The sequence below is a fragment of the Cololabis saira genome, chromosome 8, assembly GCF_033807715.1.
Source record: "Cololabis saira isolate AMF1-May2022 chromosome 8, fColSai1.1, whole genome shotgun sequence".
Taxonomy (NCBI): domain Eukaryota; kingdom Metazoa; phylum Chordata; class Actinopteri; order Beloniformes; family Belonidae; genus Cololabis; species Cololabis saira.
The window spans coordinates 15,222,821-15,237,523 of NC_084594.1; the positions used below are offsets into that span (position 1 = coordinate 15,222,821).

The following is a 14,703-nucleotide window of genomic DNA, read 5'->3' on the forward strand; positions in this document are numbered from 1 at the left end:
GAAGGGGCGGGGCTAATTCAGGCCAATGAAGGTGAAGGACTCCATACAGAATCTGATGACACCACCCACGACTCTCTATGTCAAACCATTCAGAAGTTATAGCAGAAAATCGGGACAACCAATCAGAAGAAGGGGCGGGGCTAATTAAGGTCAACAAAGCTTAAGGACTCATTACAGAGTCCCATGACACCACCCACGACTTCCTATGTCAAACCATTAAAAAGTTATAGAAGAAAAAAGGGACAACCAATCAGAAGAAGGGGCGGGGCTAATTCAGGCCAATGAAGGTCAAGGACTCCATAAAGAATCTGATGACACCAGCCACGACTCTCTATGTCAAACCATTCCAAAGATATAGCAGAAAATCGAGACAACCAATCAGAAGAAGGGGCGGGGCTAATTAAGGCCAACTAAGCTTAAGGACTCATTACAGAGTCCCATGACACCACCCACAACTTCCTATGTCAAACCATTAAAAAGTTATAGAAGAAAAAAGGGACAACCAATCAGAAGAAGGGGCGGGGCTAATTCAGGCCAATGAAGGTCAAGGACTCCATAAAGAATCTGATGACACCAGCCACGACTCTCTATGTCAAACCATTCCAAAGATATAGCAGAAAATCGAGACAACCAATCAGAAGAAGGGGCGGGGCTAATTAAGGCCAACTAAGCTTAAGGACTCATTACAGAGTCCCATGACACCACAAGTTATGGCAGAGAAAAGTATTCTAGGGGGCGCTGTTGAGCCGTTAGGCCACGCCCATTAATGCAAACCATGAAATATCAAATTTATCGCCAAGTCTGTCTTGCATGCAAAATTTGGTGACTTTTGGAGAACTATCAAATATGGACCAATCAGATTTCAAAATGGCCGACTTCCTGTTCGGTTTCGGCCATGGCGCCAAGAGACTTTTCTTTAAGTAGTGACATGATACAGGTGTGTAGCGATTTTCGTGCATGTACGTCAAACCGTATTGTGGGGCTTGAGGCACAAAGTTTTCCGGGGGGCGCTGTTGAGCCATTTTGCCACGCCCATTAATGCAAACCATGAAATATCAAATTTATCGCCAGGCCTGGCTTGCATGCAAAATTTGGTGCCTTTTGGGGAACTATCAAATATGGACCAATCAGATGAAGGGGGGGTGCGCTTGTTGGCGTCTAGCGTCGCCACGGTAACACTTTTGAAAGAGAAAAGTAATGCGTGTAGTCGTAGGATGGAGACGCACATTTTGATGTATAACACATCTGGGTTCACGATACGGTTCAGGCCGTATAAATTCTCGAAGGAATGGCATATATTGCTCCAAAATTACGTGATTAATTCAGAATGTTCAAAATGGCCGACTTCCTGTTCTGTTTCGGCCATGGCGCCAAGAGACTTTTCTTCATTCTTCACTTTTCTGCATTGTAGATTTTAGTAGTGTGTACTCTTCAAAAAAAAATACATCAGCACCTCATACATTTGGGCTTACAATGACATCTAATGTAAGAATTCACTGTTGCAACACTTAAGTAGATAAGTATGAGAACATGGACAAGTATGCAGTGTCCACTCTAAGAAAAGCAACTTTTTCATGGATTGAAACGGTCACATTTTTTAACCCTAAAAAGCCCTCCGAGGGGCTGATTCCCTTCGCTCAGGCTTGGGTAATTTTACCCGTGCCTTAGCGCCTTGCAAGGGCTAAATGTGCCTGCATAATATCTGATATCTCTACTGTATTTCACCACCCATTAATCTAAAACAAGATCATTTCAGTCATACTTGTGCACTGAAATAGGAATACAGACACGTTGTCTGAAAATCTTTTGCTAATAGGAGAGGCATGCTGTTTATCTCCCTGTCATCAGGTCGTCATCAGCTAAATCAAATTGTCTCCATTTGTCACGTAAACATTCTACATGGTACAATGTGCAGTGAAATGCTTAGCAGATCTCGCCTTAAGACAAACATGACAGGGGAAGCAGCTCAAGGCAGCATTAATCACTGAACTAGATTCAAGAACAAATAACAGCAGTCTGTCGGTACATTTTTAGGAGAGGGGTCTCTTATCGAGACTGCATCACAACTGATAGGATAAGATTAATCTGAGGGTTAATAAATGTAAACAGATTCTGTTTTCAAGCAGTGACTTGGGAGAATATCTGCTTCACAATGGAAACTGTCAAAATCATTTCAACTGCGCAACTCCCACTCTGTGTTAAGCCAGTGTTATTATTTCTCCGCCTGCAATGGAAACAATCAACAGAAGGGTTTGCTGCATGAGAATTCGCCACAATTACGCTCTAATTAAGCCAATAAACAAATAGAAGCCTTAGGGGACACAATAATGTAGCTTCATGGGAGACTGTCATTTATTATGATCACTATTGTTGCCTTGATTAGCTGCATGGTCTGTTCACCCATTATTGGCTCACCCAGAGGTCAACAGTTGAGACCCAAGGGGCTGTTATGCTGGAGGCCTAATGAATGCAACAACTGCTCTCCGAAGTCCAAGATGTTACTCAGCCCCCCCTGCCCAATCTCATCAATCTTACTTGTATATTATTGGGCCTGCTGGACATTACTGTGAATAATGCTGTTTGTCTTGCGAGTGAGAAGAAACAGCTGCCTGTTTTTCACCGCATGGTCTAGCTCAGCCTCTCTGGGCTCCCTATTAAAACCTTCAATGTGAATGGAAGCTGATGGTCTGAGCTCTGCTGTCTGGGAGTGTAAAACCACAAATGCTCCCAATCATCCTTGTGAAGAGATGTGCTGGAAATGTTCTAAATATCACAACAGTCAGATATGGATAGCACATGCATAGTCACACTCATGGTTTATAAACCAAACTCCTAGATTCAGTGATGATCCAGAGAGTATAAATAGTGCATTATCCGTACTTAGAAGATAGTAAACTAAATGTCTGCAGCCCCCAATCTATAGTTTTGTGAACTGTACACACAGATTTGATTTACTTGAAATCTCATCTGAAGTGTCTCAAGAAAAAATACAATACAGTATTTTCTGCAGAGGCAAAACAAAAAAGAGAAAGTTGTATTTATCTGAGCTGGTATGTAAAAAATGTACAGAAGCTGAAATGAGGAATGGGGATGAACAACAATTGCAAGCCCACTCCTGTTTGACTCTTCTGGGTCCCGGTGAACTCGCAGCATCTCTCACTCTTTGTTTTGCAACTGTGCTAATGGCATTTTTTTTGTTGACAATGCCAATACTGCAGTAAAGACTTCATTTGGGAAATAAACGGGGCCACTCAATTCATCAGCCCATTCATGCACTGGACTGGCAGGGTTCATTTGTGTAGGCTGATTGAATTTGAACTGATCCTATTGTGCCGCAGCCTCATTCCTATGCATGCTTTTGTCTGACGCCCCGCCTCTTTCCTCTGTGTTTGAGACAGCCGCTGATTTAGACGGTTTCTTCAGGTAAGCAGGTGTCACATCTATTCCTGAAGGTGGTATAAAGCTTGGTAGTGATGCTCCATAGATGGACCAGATGTCCTCATTTGAATGATAGAGAAAGCTTTTCACGTTTTTCCTTACATCAACCCTAGCGCCAGATGAAATATAAATGACTGTGTTTGCAACAGTGAGTGCCACTGTAAACTGGTGATGAGCAGCAACGTAACTTAAAGGACGTAGAGCATTGAATCGCTCTGAAAAATGCGTCGTCGGGCTTGTCATATACATTAATGATTATGAGATGACACTGAGTTTGACATGTTATTAATTTCATAACAAGAACTGTTTTTGTAAGGTAAATCTAGGTTTAAAAAAAAAACTGCGTGTGTGTGTGTGTGTATATACTGTATATATTTTAATGGTTATTACCATGATTTAGTCAAACCTTTATCAATGACATAAACTTGTCATTTATAACAATACTTCTTGACAGTGAATCTCAAACCATTGGAAACCCTGTTTATTTCCCTTTTTAAATGGAGCCACATTTGTAAGGAACATTTGTGGGATGAGCAGCAGAGCTGAGTATGTGGGTTGTTCCCATGAAATATTTGCCAAATCTTCTCTGCCGATGCCAAACAGCGTATTTTGCTGTTCCTATTGACTCCTTAATTTTTAGGCTTCTGGTACTCCCAGTCGCTGCCAATCAGGCACGTTGGTACCTTGGACTGTCTTGTACAGATTTGCAGTCAAGGTTTGCAGGACGATATGGCTGATGGCTCCCTGCCGAGACAAGCTGGAACAGACTGCACGCAGCCAATCTCTGGTCTCATAGGGCTGCCAGGAGGCCTGCCATGACTGACCGTCACTGTCAGGCCTGTTTTGCACTGGTGTCAGAAATACGTGCAGTGGAACCTGAACGTGTGGAGGAATGTTATGTTCAGGGATTAGTTCAGACTCTGCCTATGGGAGTTGGATCGTAGGGTGTTGAGAAGATGTGGAGAACACTATACACCAATAGAGTAACATGGTTTGGTGGAAGCGCTGTGATGGTGTTTTCCCTCACTGGAAAAATTAGCTTCATCATCATTGGAGAGATATTGAAATTAGATTCTGCAACCAGTGGCAATCCCATATCTTCACTGTGTGGGGCTATACTCTCACCCCCACAGTGCACAGTTTATTAGAGACTACCTCTAGAATTTGGGAGTGGAGAGGATGGAAAGGCCTGCCAGTATTCCTGACCTCAACCCCATTGAACACTTTCCACCAACGCCAACTTCCCACCAACGCAACTACGTTGGCTGAAGAATGGGATGCCACCCCAGCAGTGTGTGACCAGTCTGGTGACCTGAGACTGTTCACAGTTTACAGAGGCTCCTGTTTGTTAAATGGATAAATTGTCAAGTTGCCAAAATGTGTGGTTTTGTCAAACTTCAATCATCCAATCCACCAAACACCAAACAAGTCAATGGCAAAATAGGCTGTTTGGCATCGGCGGAGAAGATTTGACAATTTTTTCATGGGCACAAACCAGTATGTACTCAGCTCTTCTGCTCATCCCTCAAATGCATGTTCCCTGCAAATGTGGCTCCATTTAAAAGGGAAATAAACAGGCTTTCCAACGGTATAAGATTTAATGCCAAGAAGCGTGCTACAACAAAGAAATAATCTACCAAACACACATTTCTTTACTTTTTTTGCTTAGTTTATACGCTTTTTCATCTTGCAGCAAATGTTAGCTTTCTTCTGTGTGGGAGAGTCTTTTTTGTGTCACTGTAACACAAATAGTTCATTTTCAAAACTAAATATTCTAAAAGTTCTAAAAAACATTTTACAGTAGTTAACTTATAGGAAAACATTTTGCAGCAGAGGAAGTAGCTCAGCTGAAAGCCTCTGTTGCTGTGTGGCGAACACAATGCTTTTTATAGCAGTGAGTGATAATGCTCAAATAATAACCTAAAGCACAGAATGCAGAATTTATTGGCAGCCTTGTCTTCCCACTGCAGAGACAAATATGAAGCTCGTTCATGTTATTTTTTTGTTTGGTATACACATATCTTGCCAACAAATTAGCAGCTAAGAGTAAAAGGAAGAAAGCAGAGCCGACTGAAGAGCAACACATCTGTATAAACGTAAATTCAGAAATTCAATTGTGTGATGAGATAGTTTCGGTTCTTTCTTAAACTCCTAAGACCCGGTGTAATCTTTTTTTTTTCTTCTTGTTGCTTTGGGCTCCTGTTAAGAAATTAAAAATGATCACGTAGACAACAAATCACGTCTTAGGAGGTTAAAGTTGTTACACTAGTAAAACAACCCTGCTGAATAGTTTGACAAAACTAAAGTACATAAATGGGACTTCTGGCTACATATAAAATATTATTTTTCTCTCTTAAAAGAGGAAAGAACAAATGTGGGTTATTTCCCTCAAGCCAAACATCCAGTCTTTGCTCCACTTTGTATCTTACCTGAATATATCTCAGAGCAACAGTACAAGCTTTCCAAATGATAAAACTAACACTATATTGCCTGTGTGTGTTTTGCAGGAAATAATCACGATAATTAATGCATTTTGAGCAAGAGAATATGTTTTACATTAAGTCTGGACGAGGGAAAGTGTTCAGGGTTAGTAAATTACATTCATCAGAGGATGAAACAAAAAGTAGGACTTTGTCTACCCTTCAACTTTTTTTCCCACTTATATCTATTCAAAGCCATGCTAGCTAATGGATTACCTCATCCTCCAAAAAAGCTGTTCAGTCTCCCCATGACTGTATAATTCTCTTTCATCTTCAGAGAGAGTAGCCAAAATGATTAAACAAAGAACTTGCTGTTACCCATGGCTTCTGTTGACATGCGACTGAAGATGTGCAATCCTGCATTAAAAAATAATGTGGTCTTGCATTTGGATCGCTTCCTCTTCTTTTTTTCCCCTCCTTTCTGTATATCTTCAGAATATGTGCTATGAAGTAAACTCTACATGTGAACCATAGCAGGTTATTTTTCAGAATGTGGATGTTAGTGACTGCAAATGTTATGTTTACATCTATGAGTGGATGGGGTGGTAACCCAAGGCCAATATGCATATTCACATTAGTTTGGACTTTCTGGTGTTAATAAGTCATTACACTGCTGGCCACAGTTTGCATTTTTAATGTAATATTATTGGCTGGAGTTTTATGCAGATTTTCTTTAATGCTTTGGACTAGAAATACTCTGGGATGCTTAGTGGGAAACGATACGCAGTCTGGGTCTCTCAAGATGTTTTTTTTTGTTTTTTTTTTTCCCCCTCCACAACGCTAACCATCACTGCTATTCTTTCAGGCCTGGATTCTCATGAATTGTTATGTTTAATCCCAAGGAAGAGAAGAGGAGGATGAATTAGTTTGAGGTTTTCCCTCAGCAGTGTCCTCTGTTGTATCCTCTGAGCCGTTTTTATCACATTGGCAAAACAACCTTAATAAACTGAATTGACACTCAAAATTCTGCCCCCAAAATTTTTCCTCTAAATGTCCAAACTCCGACTCTCTTTCCATGTCCCCATTGGATCCGTTTTGACATCTGAAGTCTGACACTTCCTCATTTCTATATTTTCCCCAAGTAATAAAACTATTTTTTAGTAACACTAAACTGACATTTTGAACTGCAATTATACAGTTTAAGTTGAGGAAGCAGACTATGTTATCTACAATAGAAAAATACTTTAACATAGACAAGGATTAATGGCCGAACACACTTAACGTATCAAAAAGAAGAGGCAACAGTAATTCCAGCCAGTCATATTATAACCATGTAGGATATTATGAGCACATTTTTGGATATGTATTTTCTTTGAAACAGAATTGTTATACAGACAGCACAAGAGGGCGTGTTAACAGGGCCAAAGCCACTATGGTAGTAATCATAAACGTACCTTTTCTGTGGACTGTGAAGTGCCGAAGAAGATTGGGATGAACGCCAGCCAAATAATGCAGGTGGTGTACATGGTGAAGCCGATGGGTTTGGCCTCATTGAAGGTCTCAGGAACCCCTCTGGTTTTGATGGCGTAGACTGTACAGGTGACCATGAGCAGCATGCTGTAGCCCAACAGGCAGATGAGAGACAAGTCTGAGATGTCACATTTGAGCACACCACGTGCCAGTACTGGGTTAGATGTCCTTTGGTCCTCGTAGTCAATAATGGCCTTGGAGGGATCCGCGGCAAACCAAATGCACACCCCGAGAAACTGCACCGAGGCCAGGGTGAACGTGATGGCAAGCTGCGAGGCCGGAGAAATAAACCTGGGCGCACTCACAGACATGCTTCCCTGCTCAAAGATGCGGTAAATTCGATTGGTTTTGGTGAGCAGAGCAGCATAACTAATGCTCATCCCCAGACCCAGGAAGATCCTGCGTAGGGAGCAGATTCCCACATCGGGGGTGGAAATCATCAAGAACGTTGTGGCGTAACAGAGAAAGATCCCAGTCAGGAGTACGTAGCTCAGCTCCCGGCCTGATGCTTTCACAATTGGAGTGTCATTGTAGCGGATGAATGTGACCACCACAAACAAAGTTGCCATGATGCCAATGACTGCAATAAGCACAGGAATGACTGCCCAGGGGGAGCTCCACTCCAGCTTCACAATGGGGATTGGAACACAGCCTGTGTGATTCTCATTGGGCCTCAGATCAAAGCGACACATCTTACACGTGTAGGTGTCTGCCTGATACTGATAGCCATCACAGCGCTCACAGTGCCAGCAGCAAGGGATGCCCTTCACAATTTTTTTGCGCTCGCCTGGCTGACAAGGAACACTGCAGATTGAGGAAGGGATCTGACGAACACCGCCTGGCCATTGCATCGAACGCACCTAAGGAAGAGACAGAGGATTAGAGACATGAATGGGCACACTGACAGATAAAAACTGTTAGAGGTTTCCAGTGTACAAATATGACATTGTCCTGTAAAACGGAGACATGTAGAGGGTGCAATGCTTTATTGATCAAGAAAGATTCCCAGACCTTTAGAGGTCAAAAACAGTCCAGCTGTGGGTTTTTTGCTCTTTGGGTGTTTTACATTTATTTTGATGTTGGGTGGAAAAGGGCAAACCATACATTAGTCGTATTAACATTCTTCTTAGATTCATAAAATATTTTCAGCTAAAGGTGAAATTATCTAAAGTAAAAGGAGGGATGAAACTCTATTCTGATATTCTGATCTTTAGGGAACTAAGGACAGCATATGCTGTTTTTGGCTTAGTCAATATATGTGCTCAAAAACAATCACAGGAATAAAAAACAAAATCAATTGCCACCTCATGATTTTTCCTTCCTTGTTCACAAAATCAAATCAAATTCCTTGTTTTAAACAATATTTTTCTTCTTAATTGTTTTCCTTTATTGTTTGTCCTACCTTGTCATTCTTTGGTTGTAACTATTTCTTTGAATACAATAAGAAAACTGAATATTCTTATTTAGGACCAACTAATGTCACTTCCTCCTCATCCACGACACATGTGGAAAGTGTCAGACAAGAAAAATAACGGAACTCCTCTCTGCTGTTTAGCTGGACTACAGCTTGCCAAAGGCAGCCTCTTCGTTTGGTGAAAACAATTTCTTTCATTCTGTAATGGGGTATACTGTTATTTCATCACAGCGTCTTCCCGTTGCATTGTTTTTGGAAGTTGGTGATGCCATCTGGAGAGACGATATTAAATATGTCTGTCCTTAAGGTCTCATGGCTCTCTTTTCATTACTGTCTGCCCTGTTAATCATTTAAAGAGCCCTCTGGATATTTACACCTTTGAAGATGGAGCTAAGCACCATCAAATGGCTTGAGAGGAGTTCTAACAAGCTGATGTAGAATAAAAAAAGAGAAAAAAAATGGGGTAATTTCTACTACAAACCCTGAAACATACACGGTGTCGAGTACACAGAAAACAGATGATGGCGCTCACATTCAGATGAAGCTTGTCCGTCCAGTGGCCGATGATTTTATATTCAGCTGTTCGGTTTTTTATCTGATATTGGTAGATCTCGTAGCGTCCAGGGGCATCTCCATTTTCATTGAAGAGCACTGGATTGCCAGCAATTCCTAAATGAGAAAGCAATAATTATCATCAGCATTTATTGCACATTACTGAGTTTCACTGAGGCCAGCATTGATCTGTGAAAGTAAACCGACATGTTTTCATTTTAACATTAGGCTTCAACATAAGGTGTGAATCTGAAAGCTTTTCCTTTAAATGTAGAATATATTCATGGCTACTGGAGTTGCACTTGTGTGGGATGTCTCTATTCTAACACAAATCAACCTAATTATTGTTTCCTTATTAATTCTTAAGACAACGAATATCCCAGAAAAGACCAAAAGAACAAACATGTTCAGTTACAGCGGATGTCTTTTTGCTGATCAGTGATGTTTTTCTTGCCCTTTGTTTTGGCTCTGGAGGATGCTGCACCCTAATCCACAGCTCGATGAGTCAGCCCAGCTGGATTACAACATAACCCTTTTACGCAGCCCCCGCCTGTGTGACAACACCACCCGCGCCACAAAGGTGTCGGTGATCAAGAGGTTTACACTGACTTTATCCAGCAGAGTCATGTTCATCTTAACATAATAGGCACATCAACGCTGTTGATCAGCTGTCATGCTCAATGTTAAACATTTAGCTTTTACTTCACCAATGCCATAAATGTAAAAATTATTTAAACTATTTAAATTGTTTTTCTACATTATCTAAAGATAAAGTCTTTCAGTTAATGAGCTGAAGTACTACTATGGATATCACAGACCTGGTATACATTTGTCTTTTTTGTTGCATCTTTTAGGTTTCTCTAAAAATGTTCTTTAATTTCATTACATTTTAAGCACTTGAGGTAAACATATTACTTGCAAGTAATATTTACACTCTAAAAATATAAATGAGCTTTCCTTCTTGTGTTTTATTTGTTTGTTTTTTGATACTAAGATGGCACATCGGACTTCTTTAATTGTAAGCAAAACTGTAAAGAAATAGCAAGTCTAGTTTATCTTCTTTGGTATTGAAATGAAACATTAAATCATCGTTAAACACCAGAGCACAGTATTTTGCGGACCATAAGACGCAATTTCAATGAACAGGTTTATTTTCATACATACGGCGCACCGGGTGATAATGTGCATGATAAAACGTATTTAAAGCCAAACAAAGCAGTCTGGTAAGTATAACTTTATTCAACTCATTCCCAATAAGTCAGAATATCATTCAATTGTAACAAATACAGAAAAATACACTAACCACTTAAATCATGCGTCTTCCACGAATCTACAAATAAGAAGTGGCGCAGGTAAGCGGCCTACTATGTCCTGTTATCTGATTGGTTGATCGTTGCCAGCGATATATGACACTGCAGTTAGTCTTCGTCGTTTACCAAAGTTGCACTAAAACATTTTGACAGATTTTTGAGTGCAGTGTACAACATAACACTGGTTAGAGGTCAGTAAGCACAACAAATTCATACGTAAGGCGCACCTGATGACAGGGCGCACTGGCGATTTTTAAGAAAATATAAGGATTTTAAGTGCACCTTATAGTGCAGAACATACAGTACAGTATATGCAATTCTCCCAGAGAAGACAGGCTATAGAGGGTGGTGTGTGTTTTGGGGCAGAATGGTGAATGTTTGAGTTGCAGATGAAGAATGAGGTCTGTTATGTGGCACAAACTGCTTGTCTGAACAGTCCACTCTCATGTTAGGTGCATAATGAGGTCCACAGAGGCCTCTGCCCCTGCTGCATTGGGCTGTGCACTAAAGTGGTGAGGGAGATGGTGGTTGCAAATCGGCGCATTGGAGGGTACTCCTTTGCTCATTTTTTTATGTGCTCTCTAAGAAACACTGGGGGGTTAATGGAATGCATCTAATTATATATATTTAATCACTATGACCCTTTCTCTATTCCGATGCTGTAAACATAAACTGCTTAATAATTACTGGGGTGTAATAATTAATGTAACCGGTTCTTGTTCTGCATCTATGCACAACTAATACACCTTGGTGATTGGCAACAATAGGATCGGTTCCTTTAACTCATAATGACTTGTCTGCAGAGTTTACTGGAGCTCCACTTCACTGCTTAAGTCTATACAAATGCGTTCTTGCCTGAGTAAAGAAAAAAAAAGCAAACAACTTTTTCCAGAGTTCATTCAAATAAACTTAATATGCATGGACTGTGCGTTATATTTGAGAATGTCCTTGCTCCAGCTTCATATAATAATAGGTATTGTTATACGACACAAACACACAATTAACATTTTAAAATGATGACAAAGAGGGACTTTATATGCTTTATAAGTTTGTTAAAATCTGAATCATGTATGTTCTTTCAGCAACAAATCCATCAAGAATAAGAATTTTTGTCATTGTACAGTAGACAACAAAATTTCGTTCGGCAGCATCCTCCAGGGACAGCAGCTGCATTCAGTCCCAACACAAGTCCCAAACAGCAAAAATAAAGTATCAATGGAACAAGAATAGTTTATAGCTACCCATTTAGACGAATATAGTCTTGCAAGGATATTGCACTTTCAAATAGCCTTATTTGGAAGTATTGCCAACAATATACCTTAACATACAGATTTTTTTTTACATTTGTGGAATAGGATAGAAAGTAACTTTTCATCCACTTCAAAACTTGAAAAGACAGGTGCTGCATAATATCAGTGATGAAACATTGGGTTACATAACGTAAACCCTGGTTCTTTGACAACAGAGTGAGGTGTTTCAGTATGGGAATTACCTAGGAAGCTCCAATAACAGCACGTCTATCTGTGACAGACCGGTTGGGCCATGCAGAGCCCCCCCTCCCTCATGCTGTCTTGGCCGACAGACCTCTTCTTACTCATTCTAGAGGAGATTTCTTACCATCCCAATGTGGCAAGGGATGCGTCTGCATCATTCTGTTATCCTAGATGACAGAATGATGGAATTACGCTACATAACCCAATATAGTTTTTCCAACTTTGCTTAGTGTTTCACTATGGGAAATATGGCCCACTCCCGCATTCCATAAAAACTCGCACAGAAGCAACTCAGGTAATACACTGAACTGTCTGTGCCGATCCTGCTTCCAGCACTGCGTGAGCCAGTGATGCCTGAGCCGTATTCAGCCTGTAAAACTGTACAAACATCAGGGGTGTAGACCAGCTGGCTGCTGGAAAAATATGCACTAATGCTCCCACGAAGTGGCCGTGTTCAGAGTTGAATGCAGGTGTTTCACTGCATTCCACCTGAATGATCATTCCACCACCTTAGGCACAAAGGCTGGATTGGGCCACAAACACACCTTGGTGAACCCTGTAAACAAGAGGGGTGGATCAACAGTACATGGAAATCATTCACCCGCTTAGCTGCGGTCAAAGCTAAAAGCAAAGCAGTCTAAAGTGAGAGAAACGTCATTCCTATCCCCTCAATGGGTCGAAAAAGATGATGAGAGAGGACCTTCAGCACAATAAACATTTAGCAACGTGTAACTTTCAGCATACGCCTCTCATAAAACACACCAGCAGATGCTGTCCTGCCAGTTTGTCGCCATTTCCCCCATGGCAAGCTGATTACTGCCAGATAGACCTTAATGGTTGAAAATTATGGCTGAGGAGTGGAAAGGCATATAACAAAACATTTAACCATGGGTGACCCCACCCATCCACCCCTAATGGTGCTTCCTCCTTGAATAGAGAAAAAAAACACTGCACAATGTGTGTTTTCCCATGAGGTGAGGAGATCTACACCTGCCTGGCTGTACCTCTGCTAGATCTGTTCCACTACTTAGCGGTGTAGTTTCCAGTTTCCATACAGAGGGTTCCCCCGAGACAGCAGGTCTGCTCCTCTCCGTTTAAAACTCCTTTTATGTGAGTGGGCTGTACAGACTTTGTGCTGCTCCACAAAATCAACTTCCTGGCCAGCCACTGCAGCTTTGGGGAACATGTATCACCTTGACAATTTCTGTAGTCTACCACTGTGGAGTCTGTCTTCACTAAGATGTAATGTCCCTCTCAATATGGCAGAAAATGTCTTTTAGTGAAGAAAACTGCCTGCGTCTTGAGCACATTTATGTGAACCCCAGATATCTTTTGTGACCACACACCATTCACTACTCTGCCCATCATGGCGGCACCCCATCCTTTCAAGGATGTGTCCATTGTCATGGTAACTCAGGACGCCACAGCCCCCAGCATCACTTGCGCTGAGAGTTGTCGGATCCCTCCTTGGCTGAAGAGCTGTGAGACATGCTGCAACAAAAATTATGGCGGGGGAACAGATTTAATGATACGACTCATTGCTGAAAATCTCTGTTTGAAGCCAGATTTTCAACGCTAGTAAAACTGAAGCTATGAGGCCAAGGTCTGAATGACACAACTCTTCCAAGCTGAAAATGAGTCATGCACCGATCCTCGCTTCTGACAGTGTGACATGATGTGAGAGCGAGTTTATCAGGCTGCGTCCATTACTTCAGACTTTTGGGAATCATTGAGGCCCTACAGGTTTAAACATAGGGCCCTCTCACCCGAGACTCCCAAGATGTATCTCACAGATACATCTTGAATCGATGCATCTTACAACACTTTTTAGCAAAATGCGTTCCCCTTACAGAGAGAAACCGCTCCACAAATAGTTACGGTACTATTTACATTTTCTTTTAAAAAGGTAAACAAAAAATGCGACATGAACAATATCTGTCTGTCTGCAGCTCAGCAATAGTGTTTTCAGTCTCCAGTAAACAATAAACATAAAAGGCTGTTCTTTCTCACAGATGAAAGGCTTAATTTTCCATAAAGATCTTAACAGTAGTGATTTCCAACTTTAAGCATTTAACATAGATACTGTGCATCGTCACAACATACAACGCTTAGTGAACTTTTTCAGACAAAAGACCTCCATACTTTAAAAAGCTGCCCTTAATCACAAATAAGACTTCTGACTCCCAACCAGAAAATAATACCGCTTTCAATTGATCATGGGCTAATAGAAAACAATCAATTATGTCACTGCATTGTGAAGCAAATGTATTTAGCAGTATTTAGCAGAAACAGGAGCTGATCTACTTGCTCTGATACAAGTGTGCTCTGCTGAGCAGTGACAATATCTTGTGTAGTCGAAAAAAAGTCTCTGCAGAGATGTTTGTACCTGGAATACACATGTATCTCTTGGCCAGCTGGGAAAAAAGAGCAAATACCATCCCATTCTTACTCCTCGAGCTAAGAGGGTTCTGGGAAAGAGGGAGCGATAGAGTGCTACAGTACTTTGTTCACTTCCTCCTGAGCTTTAGCACAGGCAGATATGGTAG

The 14,703-nt window shown here is 41.2% G+C and overlaps 1 protein-coding gene across 3 annotated transcripts in view; it reads right to left on the reverse strand.

Moving 5' to 3' along the window:
• LOC133448403 (metabotropic glutamate receptor 4-like) overlaps positions 1-14,703 on the reverse strand; it is a 211,737-nt gene that overhangs the window by 11,130 nt on the left and 185,904 nt on the right. For all 3 annotated transcript variants that reach the window (XM_061726887.1, XM_061726889.1, XM_061726888.1), the window contains exons 8-9: positions 9,335-9,471; positions 7,313-8,248 (exon numbers count right to left, since the gene is read on the reverse strand). In XM_061726887.1, the coding sequence (XP_061582871.1) occupies positions 7,313-8,248; positions 9,335-9,471 (1,073 nt within the window). The remainder of the gene's footprint in view (positions 1-7,312; positions 8,249-9,334; positions 9,472-14,703) is intronic.